At 30.8% G+C, this 14,847-nt stretch overlaps 1 protein-coding gene across 1 annotated transcript; it reads left to right on the top strand.

Annotated features, from left to right (window-relative positions):
- The first annotated feature begins 1,054 nt into the window (after nucleotides 1-1,054).
- LOC132737555 (sushi, nidogen and EGF-like domain-containing protein 1) lies at nucleotides 1,055-10,376 on the top strand. Its single transcript, XM_060724856.1, has 10 exons — nucleotides 1,055-1,236; nucleotides 4,522-4,638; nucleotides 5,283-5,362; nucleotides 6,111-6,209; nucleotides 6,459-6,581; nucleotides 6,789-6,962; nucleotides 7,631-7,744; nucleotides 8,104-8,349; nucleotides 8,940-9,137; nucleotides 9,753-10,376. Exons 1-10 carry the CDS (start codon nucleotides 1,196-1,198, stop codon nucleotides 9,956-9,958), a joined length of 1,398 nt encoding a protein of 465 aa, XP_060580839.1. The 5' UTR covers nucleotides 1,055-1,195; the 3' UTR covers nucleotides 9,959-10,376.
- Nucleotides 10,377-14,847: the final 4,471 nt, after the last annotated feature.

Genomic DNA, 14,847 nt, shown 5'->3' with positions numbered 1-14,847 from the left:
TGAGTCTACATTTTTATGTAATTTGCTATTTTTAATGCTTTAATATGATCACTTTTTTCCAGATATTTCTATATCACAACAGCAGGGATCACGTGCTGTGTGGCAGCCGTAAAAAGGTTGTCCCGTTCTTTATATCAGTATTGTTATTTTTTTTTATATTTTTCTGGTCCTTCGGGATCATTGATCCTAGCACTTTAAAGTGTTGATAATCGAATACTGCTCAATCCAGTGCTATGGAGGTGTGGGGATGTTGCTTTTTTTCATTATTCCTCATGTATATACTCAAACCGAGTCTGCAATTTTCATGTAATTTTGCAGTTTTAATACTTATCCAAAGGATCACTTTTTCAAGATATTTCTACATTTAATGCTATGACCATTTCTGTTAAAAAACATAATGTTTCTTTAATATGATTAAACATGTATCTCAAATGTATGGAAAAACTGACAACATATTATGAATAAACTAAAAGTCCGACTAAGCTCCAAAAACATTTTTGATGCGCTGCGCCGAGTACATGTTACCATAGTTATTAAATAACAAGGTGAACACACGTTTAGCACACTAATTTAATATAAACTTATTTTTAAATCGAAGGAAACATTTTACGATGGCCGCGCACATGAACAGATTCCAAATTAAATGGAATATGAAGATGCAAGGCCCTTAGTCCTATGATTTTTTTTCAACTATCTTTGTTATTGGGATACACAAATAGTTGATACTGAAAAATGTTAAGAATAGAATAAAATAAAACCAGCTAACTTATTAAAAGAAGACTTGCCCACTCTTTTTTAAAGAAAAATGTACGTTACCGATATACTCCTAACGATATTTATAAATGAAATGTCTGTAGATCACGCGTATTGTTGGTTATTTTTGTAAAGAAAATATAAAATTAAACACAATTATTTTTAAATGTAAAGCTATTTGGCTGTTACCTTTGCACTTCTCATATTCTCTTTGATCGGCATAATGTTATGTTAAGACAGTATTGTTTACATATATAGTTTTTAATATACCACGTTTATAAAGTGTTCTTAACTACGTACTTTACTTAGATCCCGGATGTAAATAAAGTCTTGAAGAATGAAAAACGGAAGATTAATAATTCACTGAAAAGGTCGTTTAAATCTGGTTTCAATTTTATGTTTTAAACGCATTGCTATTCACTTTAATTTCTCATGTTCAGAAATGATCACTCTACGACTCGTGATTCTTGGACTACTAATAAGGTAACATATTTCGAGCAAAACGTACGTATTTTTATCATATTGTTATTGTCATTTAAGATTCCAGCAATAATGTTTATACGTGTGATTTTTACCGTAAGACATTGAATTTGATCAACTGAATGATTTAATTTTTTATATAAGTGTTTTAGTATAACTTTCAGTGCTTCCCACCTAACTAGAGGTGTACTGGTAAGAAATCCAGTTAATCTTCGCATGTATCAGTGCTTAAACTAGGCATGTAAAAGAACCAAGGGGTCTTTTCAATAAGAGCTAGGGACTGGTTCCCGGATTCCCTTGTATCTCATAGACTAGTCTAGAGTAATGTCTACTAAACCGGCCTGATGTTCTGCCCTGAATACTACTCGTACATTACATATTACAGTTAACAAACGAATTTTGAAAGTTTTACCTCTGGTTTTTGTCCATCAAAATTTGGAATAATTTCCTATAATTTAAAAATGAATAAAAGTTCAAAACCATTTTGATACACTTACCTTTTTAATGGGTTAAAAGGGCTTTTATGTTCATCTAAAATTTATGTGCAAAATTTCAAATTAGATCATGATAATAAATAGATTGTTTTAAAGTCTTAAAATGGATTTTTCTACAACGGGCACATTTTCTATAAGTATTTAAATTTTTTATATAAATGTATCATTTAGATATTCTTATAAAATATAGTTTGAACATTTATATAATTATAATATAAATAGTATATAGATTGATAATATCTATTCCAGAACATTCTATCACATGCTATAAAAATACAAAAATGTACATGTAATATGAAGTCATGTATCTTACATTTTCCAACAACATCCATATATAATTTGTGAGGTTTGTTGATATAAAATATACTAAATACAAATACAAATAATTATTTAGTACATTACCGATGTTCTGTTACAGTTAAATTTACATACAGACTAATATTGTAATAATAAGCCGAATACAAAAAGTTGTAAATAATGATTTTTTTCTAACATAAACTACGACGCAGGAGTGTAATAAAGCCATTTACTTAAAACAATATATATCACATATAACACTTTTATATGGCATTCTAATGATAGGGTTACACAAAAGACGCGTTAGTGAAACAAAAACACTTTTTAACTGTAAACTGTTCTTAATTTAGATATGTAATAAATTATAAATAATATTTGTGTAAATTCAATACTTAATTTTTTCAATTCAATGAATAAAATAATATTATGCTCGCCAGAGGCTCGCATATTATTAATAAATCAAACTCCCTTACTTATATATTTAGTATTAAATCTACACCCATTCAATATTCTCTATCAGGCATATACGTATTTATAACCATATACAGAAAGGTTTAAAAACCGACTCGGTTTGATTGAACCCTTTCATGGACGGTATTGGTAATTGTAAGATTATTTTAACACAAAAATGTCGAAATTTATCATTCAGAAACATCTGCAGATTTCTTCATAGCGCGGTCATCATAGAACATTAATTGTGACGCGTTCGTGTCGTTTAATGAATTTTTTTAAAGCGAGTAAAAGAATGCATGTGTCACAAAACAGAAAACAATGGGCAGAACAAAATAAAATGGAATTTGACAGGGTATCAGAGGTTATAAAGCCTTCATATCATAGATTAGAAGTCAAAAGACATTTTTTTAACCATTCATATATTACATTTGCAAAAAAGAAAAACCCGCGTAGTTTTTCAAATGGTAACCGATTGATAATGATACATTTGTATTTAATAAAAGCAAGCCTGTTCAATGTTGCGCATTAACTACTGCGTATTCAAACTATAGAAAAGATAATATAAACCGCATTGTCAATTGCATGAAATATCTAATGACGCGTTTGCATACCACATAGTTTATATTTTTGGCAGTATTCCACGTTAACCTTACAATTATACCTCTGGTACTTAAATCAAATGCTATATTATATACAGAGATATTGTATGTTAAAATCAACGAATAATAACAAACCACACCGAAATCTTATCTCAGATATTCAATAATGTAAGTCATTAATGCCTGGTTGTATAACATGTGTGTCAGTTTGAAATTATATTTAATAATATTGCTACATTTCCAAGAAGTACATTCATTTAATAGATAAAGAAAATTCTCCTGATAAATGCCAACTATTAATATTTAATAATAATAATAATAATAATAATAATAATAATAATAATAATAATAATAATATATCAATAATAGTAATAAAAAGTATAATAAACATTGACTTAACAATAACATTCACAAGCGATAGGTTAATTTACTACCTAAAAACTTGCCAACATTATTGTGCAAAACTAGCCCCCAGAACGGCCTGGTAAAAATTTAAATGTTATCAATTTTATACTGGATAAACTTAAACTTCTAATGCATTGGTTCATTTCCAACAAAGACAATGTCATTAACACACCTTTATTCAATATTTTCAATCTTAATGCTACTAATTTTCGATTTCATTTTAGACTACTCATAAATATTTATTGAATTGAAAACCTAACGCTTGTCAGTTTTTCGTTGACATTTGTGTGTTTTATTTATCTCGTGCGCACGAGATACCATGTCATAGCCACGAGTTACTAAGTCGTGTGCACGAGATAGATATGTCTTGGACACGAGTTGCTTTGTAGCGCGATCAAAAGGTCACCTACTTGCCAAGGGAAATGTACCCTTCAAATAAAGTAAACCAGGGCTTATTCCTTCTCGAGTTATCGTATGGACTGGGTTAAAATTCCGTTACGTACATACGTATCAACCCTAACACAGGATGGTCCCCTCAAAGGGCCATAACTTAATTTCTGATTTATGGCCATTGGATAGTGTACCTTAATATGATATCAAATTAAAAGTGAAAACCTTCACTTGTTGTTTTTTTTTCTTAAATTAAAGTCGCATGCAAAACTTTAACCATTAATTTTGTAAGTTTATAGAATTCTTAAATCATCTCGTGCGCATGGCTTAGTTACTTGTGACAACGCCATAGTATCTCGTGTTCACGAGCTAGATAAATCTCACACATGATACAACTACGATGTGCCATCGTAGTTTTTGCCGAAACGAGCGATGTTTTAAAATTGTCCCTTATTTATTGCTTATTTATTGACATCGTTATTTGAAAGAGATATTTTATATAATGTTATGAAACGGTAGATCTAGGTACAGTCGTCTTTCTTTTTTATCAGCCGGGCCCACAAGTGTAAAACAAGACATAAATAGTTAAAATGTACCTGGTTATCATTCCACTTCAAGCTTGGGTTCTTATCTGTTTTATTTATTTTTAGGGTGGTGAATGCTGGTTTCTGTACAACATCATTCGATTGTCAAGTAACATGCACAATTACTCAGACATATTATTATAGCTGTGGTTTCCTTTGGGCTGGCTCATGTGCAGCATACAGGTAACTTAAAGCTTTACCCATTTCACATTTCAGTTAATGTGAATAACTGCGCACTTTACTGGGAGAATCATAGAGTGAGTGTGTGAGTGAGTGAGTGAGTGAGTATTACTATCATTATGGGCCCAAACGTGCATTTTCAAACTTTGGTTTGGACACATTTTGAGCTGGGAGAGTGAATGAGTGAGCGTGTGACTGTGCGTGTGAGTGCGTGTGCGAGTCAGTCAGTCAGTGTGTCAGATGTGAGACATTAATTTAGTAAGTATGAATTCATGATTTGCAACTCATCTTTTTCTCTCACCAAAGAACAAAAATTACCATTAAGATGTCGCCCATTTCATTATTTTCCACTAACAGATGAACATTGTAACGGTATTGAAGTTTATGAGATTTATGACATATCGATAATTGTATAAATGATCTTTGGTTTTTGTCTTTCGCTATATCTTCAGGAAAATTTATAAATTACATAGGACTTGTAACGATACTGCAATTTACTCTTGATTTGCTTAAAAAAGAAATGTTTTTTGAATATGTCGGTTGCTTAATGAAGCCTTAAGTTTATAAAAATGTGTTTGATAAATGTTGTTTATATAGATTATGATGTGTGTGAGTATAAAAATTATAATAGATGTTTCGTATTGCAGACTTGCCTACACGCAATGCCCAGGTACCTGTTACAAAGATGAATGTTGTTCCGGTTATACAGGCGCGAGTTGTGACATACGTAAGATGTTTTGTATTTCCTCTCTTAAATTTTGTCCAATTCAATTTGTTGTTGGGATGAGTTAATTTCATATAATCGATGGTTGTACATAATGTATATGTTTAAGACCATATAGCCATACATATTGAATCATTTTTTTATTTTCAAAATCTTTTATGTTTGTTGATCTTTGATAATTTCAAAAATATGTCTTTTGACCGTATAAATGATCGATTGTTTGCCTCTTATTCTTTTTTGCAACTATTCACTAAATTTTACGAGGTCTTCCTCAGCACGTTAAGCTGCAAAGTCGCAAACTGAGGTTTATAACTACGACTTTAAACAAACCCTACCTTTCAGCTACTTTTCTCGTTACCATTGTTATATTTTGATATTTCACAAGCGTTTATAAATGGAAAATTTCTCCATTCATGCAATATTTTGGCTGAACTTTATTTTGTTATATTAGGATGAATTTATTTTATGGAACATACAGAAATCTAGCAACGTGAGTAACTCTGGTTGCTCAATAAGATTTATAACCTAACCTTTCAACAAATAACATTAATATTTACCCATGAAAAAAGACTTAAATGTGTCTGAACATAAACTCTGGTGCCGCCACAATTAAAACAAAAACTTTTCATTTATGAAGCAAATATGATCTATAAATATGTTACTTGCATACATAAATTCCGACCTTTTTTCATATGTGTGAGATTACAATCTATCAACAAATTTATACTAAAGCGTCCTGCGATGTTTTCAGCTCTCTGTGATGGTTCAACAACGTGTCCGAACGGTGGCACGTGTATTTCTCCTGACGAGTGTAGCTGTCCCACTGGCTTTTCTCCGCCTGCCTGTGCTGGTATATATCTTTATGATTAAAACATACACATTTATTCACAAATATAATATATATGTGTGTTTATAACTGACAAATCTACAAGTCTTAGTTTTAAGGCTTTTTCAATAAACATAAACTGTCTCCTGACATTGAGAAAGTAGAATCATGGTTGGGACACGATTTTGTTACTTGTTTAAGACAGTCGCAATGATTATTATACTCAATGTTTTTAACGTTGGTGATATGTCTCACATGGTGATAATATTTCAGATACTAATGAGTGTGCCGGTTCATCGCATGGATGTGAACATGAGTGTAGAAACACCGACGGCTCATACACGTGTACCTGCAGGGAAGGCTATGTGAGAAACCCGGATCTTAAGACTTGCACTGGTAGTACTGTTATGTGTAAAATCTAAAATACTTAGTGCCACAACATTTATTATATAATTATTGTCATCGTAAGTTATCTATATATTTTGAAACAGTTAATATCTAAAAGACAGTCACATTGTTACTGAATATATAAATGACATGACCTAGAGTCAAAAAGATAAAAGAATTTATTTTGTAATAAAGAAAATGATAATTTTGTAATAGAGGACTGTGGGCTTCCTGGAAACATAACCGATGGCACTGTATCCTTGACATCAACCTTACTGGGCGGCATAGCGACCTACACATGTAACCAACATTATGATATGGCCAGCGGAGATGAAGTTCGACAATGTCAAAGTGATTTTTCCTGGAGCGGCCAAGAACCTTCATGCAAATGTATGTAAAGAAATTGGAAAGGATTTTTTAGAAATAAAAATTGTTTTAAGACATGGTTTGGATAAGATATTCTTAATGAATACTATTTTTATTTTTTCATTTCTTTTTTATTTTTTTTTTGTCTTTCGGAAATCTATTCAAAGATGTGAGGTAAAAGCTAAGATATGTAATTAAATAAATAAATAAAAATGAATAAATAAATAAGTAAATAAATAAGTGGTCCATAACATTAATTAACTTGCTTCTAGATTAATAAAATTATAATTACAGTACTACCCATACTCTGAAATGTACAAATAAAAGTCATGTGACATTCTATGCTTCATCTTTCAATTATAAATATGCGGCTATAGTCGAACATAACAGATCTTTTTTGAAATACCAGAACACCACAAACCTTTTTGTTACGATTTCAACTAGATGTTCAAATTACTCTCTCATTAGATAAATATATGTTTGAAGCAATCTCTCGACACTTTTTTATTTATTTTTTTAAAAAATAAAACAGCTACTTTTTGTATATTGTGAAGGACGGTGTATTACTATCTGTAAGTTAAAACAATACTGCAATTATAGAATATGTATATTCTCTAATTTGTAGGAAATTCTAGATATACACATTTGAAATAAAAACGAAGCAAATCTTAATTTTTCATATTTTATTTTAGTAGCCAATCACTGTGAGAGTTCACCGTGTTTAAACGGTGCGACCTGTATCAGTCTTATTGGCAGTTTTCGATGCGAGTGCAAAAATGGCTGGGATGGAGAAATATGCGATAATGGTATATGAAAACTTACTGCGTCTTAAATTTTTTATTAATGTTCATTGTTTCACTAAAATATAAGACATAAAATAATTTATTTTAAAAGATCATCAAGATTTATTTATCTACATTTTATCTTTTAGTGACTTTTTTATTTCATTTTATGTACACCAGAAATATATAAGTTTGCTTCCATTTGAATAAAAAAAAGCATTGACCTTTTACTAAGAGGGAACGTCTTCTTGACATTTTTCTTTCTCTTGGTTAAATAGTTACTTTCACATTTAAATAGACACGAAAGTTTACGAAATATGCTGCTTTTCAAACGGTTGATGACACTTAAGAAAACTTACCGATGATAACAATACAATTCACAGATATCGAACCTCCAATGGTGACCGGATGTCATGAAGATATTCATGTCAATGCCACAGAGCAAACCATTGAATACAGCTGGACTGAACCCCAGTTCTCTGACAGTAGAGGGTCTGCCCTAGATATTGTGTCCAACTATCCAACTCCAGTGTTCACCTTTCCATGGGGTGATTTTTCGGTACAATACGTTGCAACAAAAATCACCAACGGACTGAGAACAGAGTGTTCGTTTAAGATCAAAGTAAGACGTAAGTACTTGCATATTTACAGCTTAGATAGGGTCGTGCGAGCGCATTCTTTCACACTATCGGTTCAAAACATCAAGGGGAAAGTTTAAGGGTATGTTAAAACGCTTTTTAAATTCAAGTTCTCCAACATATACCAACATTAGCCTGAAAAGTTACAAAGGAAACTTTAAAATAAAACTGTCACACACTTATTCTCATATGCTTTTAAGCATTGCAAGAAAATATATACTTGCATTGAAGGGTTTAATTGATATTGTTTGATAAGTACCAATAAAAACAATATTAAACATAGCTGAAATGCTTTTTCTTTGAATAACATTAAATTAGTTTCACCTGTGCATAAAGTTGTGTTTTTTTTTGTTAAAATATCACTTTGCATATTTATCACTAAGTTATTTACAACAAAGACTGCAACTTTGAATGAATATTTCACTTATTTTTTGTTTTGTATTTTATGCAAAACATCGTCATAAAAACAAATGACTGACTGCTGCTAATGTATTGTAAATCTTTAATACATGTATAAGAAACAAACACTTTTAGAGGATATTCTTGCATTTTTCTATACTTACATTTTCGTATCATTTTAGCAACACCCTGTGAACCTTTAAATGTTCCTATTAACGGAGCACGGTTATGTAACGGGTGGCAAACGGACTATGGCAGATTCTGTATGATCATGTGCCAGCAGAACTTCACGATTGGTCCATCCTTCAGCTATAGCATGTGGTATGTGTGTGGCGCCTCTGGTAATTGGATCGCCGCCAGTCCTGTACCAGACTGCCAAGGTTTGTTCATCTAATAGTAACTTCTTCTGATTAATGCTTTCTTTTATTCTATACTTCATAAAAATGTTGTGCCCTACCTAAAATTTCTGGCAATATGTCATACATTTGATTACAAATTCATCTAGAAGTTCAATCAATATACACTCCCTTTTATAAAGAAGAAAAAGGTTTATAGATTTTTAATGTAGGCAAGAATCACAGTAAAGTTTATATTCAAGACAAATGTTATTTGGTATTGTACACCCCGACAAATCTCCCCATGAATATCCATTGCAGGAATTGTCATGCATTCGTGAAGGTGTATTTAATGTATATAGGAATGGGATGACATGTCTTTGTATAATGAATAGAAATATTCTGTGTTATTTTAATACGCCCTCGTAGCATTTACATTGTAAATACTTTAATAGAATTTTTAACAAATAGGATTTGATATTATATAACCCAGACAAATCTCTCAATTACAGAAACATTGAACTTGTCATGTATTCGTAAAGGTGTATTTAATATATAAGGAAAAAAAGATGACATGTCGATCTTACAACTACTTCTCTTTGTTATTTTAACCTTCCAACCATTATTGCATAATATGTTCCATTCCTATGTTTTCAACAGTTCCTGTCGACTCAGAGAACGAGGGTTTGTTCTATCACCCAGAATACGCTGGCTACGTGTTTACGCCATCTTGTCAAGATCAAGTCACGAAAAGCACGTTGCAAAATCTATATATAGAATATTTGAATGGCACTTCTGGATTTACTTCGTTTTGTACAACTTATGGCAACGAATGTGTGAAAGAAAATGTGGATGTTCAATGTTAGAGGTCATAATATACATTATGTGTATAATTTTACAGCGACTAACATTGTTATAAACTTGAAAATTTCAACATTTTGTTCTTTGTCCAAGACTTGTATATCATCGATAAATAAAATTTACTTTTGATAAAATAAAAAAGGTATAGATCAGTTTGAGGTATAATAACTTCCTGGATAAGTATAACAATTCATAATTCCTGATATTAGATTTTTTTTGTATTTTTTTATTTTCTTATAACGTTCATTAAATTGAAATAGGTCGCTTTGTTTCCTTATGTGTACATTACTTTTGTTTGCTTTAACATTACTATGCTGTAGCCCCCAGGAAATTGTAGTTCGTGATTAATGTAAATTTAAACTTTATGTAAATTATATATAAATTCTCGTTGGTGTACATTTTTGTTTAGCCCATTAGGTATTGATTTGTTTGCGTGTTTATTGTGAATTGCTCTTAAAGATCCTGTATGTTTGGTGATTGATATTGTTACTGTTATACCACACTTGCAAAATGTTATATATGTATATAATTATGCAAATAAAACAATTTTCAAACATCGAAGAATATGTAAAATGTGTACTGCAAATATATGTGCACATTATATTTAATCAATAAATTATATGCATTCATTTCTTATTGGAAAATTTGACTTAGAATTTATAGAAAAATAAATTTCTTATTACCTTCCTTTATTTACATGAAATGTTAAATTCGGTAATATCTTTATAAATAATGCTTTTTGGAACTTACAATATTGACAAATCTTCATTTGAGCATCATATTTATGACAAAAAGCCATGAAAAAAATGTGTTACAGGATCTTTCATAGACACTTTATTTACTTTGAAAGGTCATTATATAATAGTGTTGTATGATAATATAATAACATAACTGAATTATGTTTAGTCTTCAAATCCTGATCACTGGACTGTTGTTGAGGTAGGTTTTATTTCTGTTTAGTTATAGTTCATTTTGAATTTAACTCACTACAGTGTTGCAGCAGTTCTTCCCGACGCTTTCAGAAATCATAATGTGTGTGTTTTTTCGCGCCGATTTTTACATTTTCCATTCCTTATCATATACATGTATAAGTCGGTGTGAAAAGATGAATTAGGCGTCATCAAGTGCATTCTGTCAGTGAGTGAAAAGGCGGGATTTTAGCATTTAATCATTCAAGCGCCTTGTTAATATGACATTTAGTGTGGCGCTAAAACACTTCATAGAAAAGAATTCATCTCTTTACGTCAATGTATATACAACAATGAATGAAAAATGTAAGAATCGGCGAACAAAGCGATATTTTTCTACTTTGTGATCATGATTTCTGCATGGAAGTGCTACAACACTGTAGTGAGTTAAATCCTTCAGAGACTGGCATGTTACTTTAAATGTTTCTGACAAATTGTGTTCAAATTTTTAACTCGTTACATAAGACATTTTAATAATGTTACGACATGTTTAATTTTCTTTGATCTGATAATCAGGCAGTAACATAAATTTACATATATGTAGTATATATTTTGTATATTATTCATACATGTATGTGTTATAATATACATATGGCCGATATACTTGATATATGAGTTGTTTATGTTGCGTTTATCGTATTGTATTTCTCGTGTACAAGGGTCGTGTTTACTGCTTATTGTACAACATATAACTGTCAAAGCAACTGCACTGCCACGCAAGAATACAAGACTGGGTGCGGGTACTTTGAATGGCGAATTTTCACGGGATACCGGTGATCTAAAACTCTTTAAACAGCAAGACTTCAGATTCATGCAATTTTTCATGATTTTTTTTAAATGTTTAAAGAGTAAAGTATTGCTAAGTGAACAATGAAAGCAATTTGCAAATTGCAAACGGCACTTAAAATCTACGAAAACAACCAAAATATACCGTCATATGCAAAAGTTCACCCTTATCGCGCGTTAGTAACGTAGTAGCAATATGATGATATTAAATAAAAATTGCATAAATATGTAAATTATTTCTTGAATTTTTAATTTTTGCTTTTTTTAAATCTTAACACATTTTTATCAAGATTTCATTTTCTTGAAATATTTTGGCTCATCTAGAGGCATGCAGTGTTAACTAGTTTACATTGTTTATTTAGTTTAAGCAGATCAACTTAGTACTACATTCTTTTCTGAAATTTAAATCATTTCACCTTTTTTACTATGGATAAAAGATATGATCGATTAATACAAATTTACCTAATTCATTTTATAAAGGCTTAGCGAAAGTGCTTAAAAGTCTATGCTCTGAAACATTACTTTTTCATATTTTACCTTGCCTGTACATACTAAAAATGTAATTTGTCTTTCAGCAGTGTGTGATAAACTTTATTATAATGAAGGGAATAAAATTATAATTTCTATTCCACACTTTTTCGCATAATCATCATAAGTCTCGTCATCATCATCATATATTATTTTAAATTTTTGTTTCTTATTCAGAACTGATAGAAGATTATGTCCAAGTACTTGCACCAATGAAAGTTGCTCTGTGTGTTTAGTTTAGTGTGTTTTACTCGTGAAAGTTTGGGCTTGAATATTACTTGTACGTATAATCAGCGCAGGTGTAAGTGTTGTTTCATTAAAGAGTACTGATTTAAGTAAGGTTTTGACACAAAATTTGTTTAAGATCGGTGCAAATTTGAATATGTTCGCTGAAATAGACATGCTAGTGATTTTTCTATTCAAAATGAAAGAAGAGTAAAATACCTTTTAATTTTTAGAGTCATATGTTTTTTCTTCATATAAATGATTTTTGTAAACACTGATGTTTGGATAATGTTTAAGGGTTTTAGGTTGTAGAAGGGGAACGGGTTATAGTTTAAGTCATGGCCACGCGCCGAACACCCGTGATTGGGAGCAAATTGCAGTTGCGCGATAACGTTGTATTCTACCATTGTATAAACTGTTTGAGTTCAACTCCAGAATATTATATAAAAGTGAATAAAAAATATATTAAAACAAAATACATTAAAATCTGTTAAAGATGTTATTTTTGCTTTTACCTTTGCACTAACCATATTCTCTTGAATGGGCGTAATGCTTATTTAAGACAGCATTGTTTACATATATAGATTTTGATATACCACGGGTATAATGTATTCTTAACTACGTTCTTTATCTAGATCCCGGATGTAGATAAAGTCTTGAAGATTGATAAACGGAAAATTAATAGTTTATGGAATAGCTCGTTTAATTCTGGTGTTAAGCTTTATGTTTTAAAGGCATTTTAATTCATTTTAAATGAGGAAACATCATTCTCAAATTCAGATATGATCATGCTACGAATCGTGATTCTTGGAACAATATTAATGTAACATTTTGCGGGCAAAAATGTATTTCTTTCAACATGCTTTATACATATATAACAGAAAGTTCATTTCCGTGAATTTATTGTAAAACATAGACTTTTCATATATTGAACGATTTACTGGCAGTTTAGCACCGTTTATTGTTTGTTTGTTTTTGTTTTTTGCATAGTGACAATAGCACGAGGGGTGTTATTTAAGAAATAAAACGGTTTGGTATGAGCGGTGTTTATCGCCTATTCAACACCGGTTTGGAGTTTTGATGCGTAGGAATTACCCATACAGACCTGAAGCCTAAGTGGGTTTTTTTATCAAAACCATACAACTGTCGTAAATAGCCGATAAACGCCGCTTATACCGATATTAGTTCGATTCCAACTAGACAAAAATGAGGGATATCTCTAACGCTATTTTGTTTTCAAGCGGAGATTACCCCCGCTGCCGATTTCCGTATGACGCTGTAGTATACTTATTACCTTACTGTCTTTGTTATACATGTATATAGTATATGTAAATATATGTTAAAGTGCATTTGATTAAACTTTTGATATGTGACATGTTTAACATTGATGTTTATGTATTAAGATGATATACTTATGTATAAGTCTAATAAAATGTCTGTTCTGTTCTGTTCTGTTTAATTCGCACCCTACAGTCGATAATTATTAAGCAAAGAAAATATTAAGAAAAAAAAATCAACTTATTATACACAAATAATTAAATGAAGTTTTCAACAAATTTAAACGTACATATCAGACTGGTCTGAATTTTGCTTACATCAGTGCTCGTTTAATAATTCTTCAAACCCAATCAATGTCAGTTTAAAATGACGACATTCTGGCGATTGCATTCTTGTTAGAATGTGAAATATATCACGCCTCTGACTTTCTTTTTTAATGGAAATCTCCGATAGTGTTAGTATATGCAATAAAATCACTGTTGAAGTTCTATATTTAGACATGTGATCGAATCATTAGACATGTGACGTAACCAATAACAATGTGACATACTGAAAATGAGTACGATAAAAATTCAGGCGCAATTAAGCTTGATATCAGGTACAGCAGCATTTCTTTCGATGTCGTGTTAAAATCGAAACAAGAAAAGCATTGATGCAAAGCATCAAAGGGCATCCAAGCAAGGAATGCAGCTATTGACGAGGAACTAGTAGACATCTGATGACCAGATATCTTTTAATTAATTTTTCAATGATAAATTGAATTTTACATACTTTTTCATAGAAGAATGGGCGAATGAAAGACATTGTTCATCTCGACCTTTGGAAGGCTTTCTATATATTTTATTATATGTATTTTGTTTAAAACATATAAAACGGTAGTCAAAATAAACAAAGTCAGTCTATTTTATTTCTATTATAAATATAACAAATATACAAACAGTATATAAAGATGGTAAGAAAGGGAAAATAAAGTAATATCACAATCAATATTGCATTCTTTTCAAGTCAAATTAAAAAAGTGGTTTCTATTAATACCCGGACGTAAGATATAGTAGTTTTATTTTAAGTCCCAGATATATAGTGAAAGTAGAACACCCAGCGGAATGAGA

Source organism: Ruditapes philippinarum, unplaced genomic scaffold (genome assembly GCF_026571515.1).
Source record: "Ruditapes philippinarum isolate M1 unplaced genomic scaffold, ASM2657151v2 ctg1042_1_1_1_1, whole genome shotgun sequence".
In the NCBI taxonomy this organism is placed as follows: domain Eukaryota; kingdom Metazoa; phylum Mollusca; class Bivalvia; order Venerida; family Veneridae; genus Ruditapes; species Ruditapes philippinarum.
Note: the sequence above shows the minus strand (reverse complement) of the source record. Positions and strands in the feature narration are given on the sequence as shown.

What these genes read in the sequence shown, in the direction of transcription:
- LOC132737555 (XM_060724856.1), top strand. Translation starts at nt 1,196, where the DNA reads ATGATCACTCTACGACTCGTGATTCTTGGACTACTAATAAG. An exon ending in GGCTCATGTGCAGCATACAG is followed by an intron (nt 4,639 to 5,282) that starts GTAACTTAAAGC and finishes TTCGTATTGCAG; the next exon opens with ACTTGCCTACACGCAATGCC. An exon ending in GTTTAAGATCAAAGTAAGAC is followed by an intron (nt 8,350 to 8,939) that starts GTAAGTACTTGC and finishes GTATCATTTTAG; the next exon opens with CAACACCCTGTGAACCTTTA.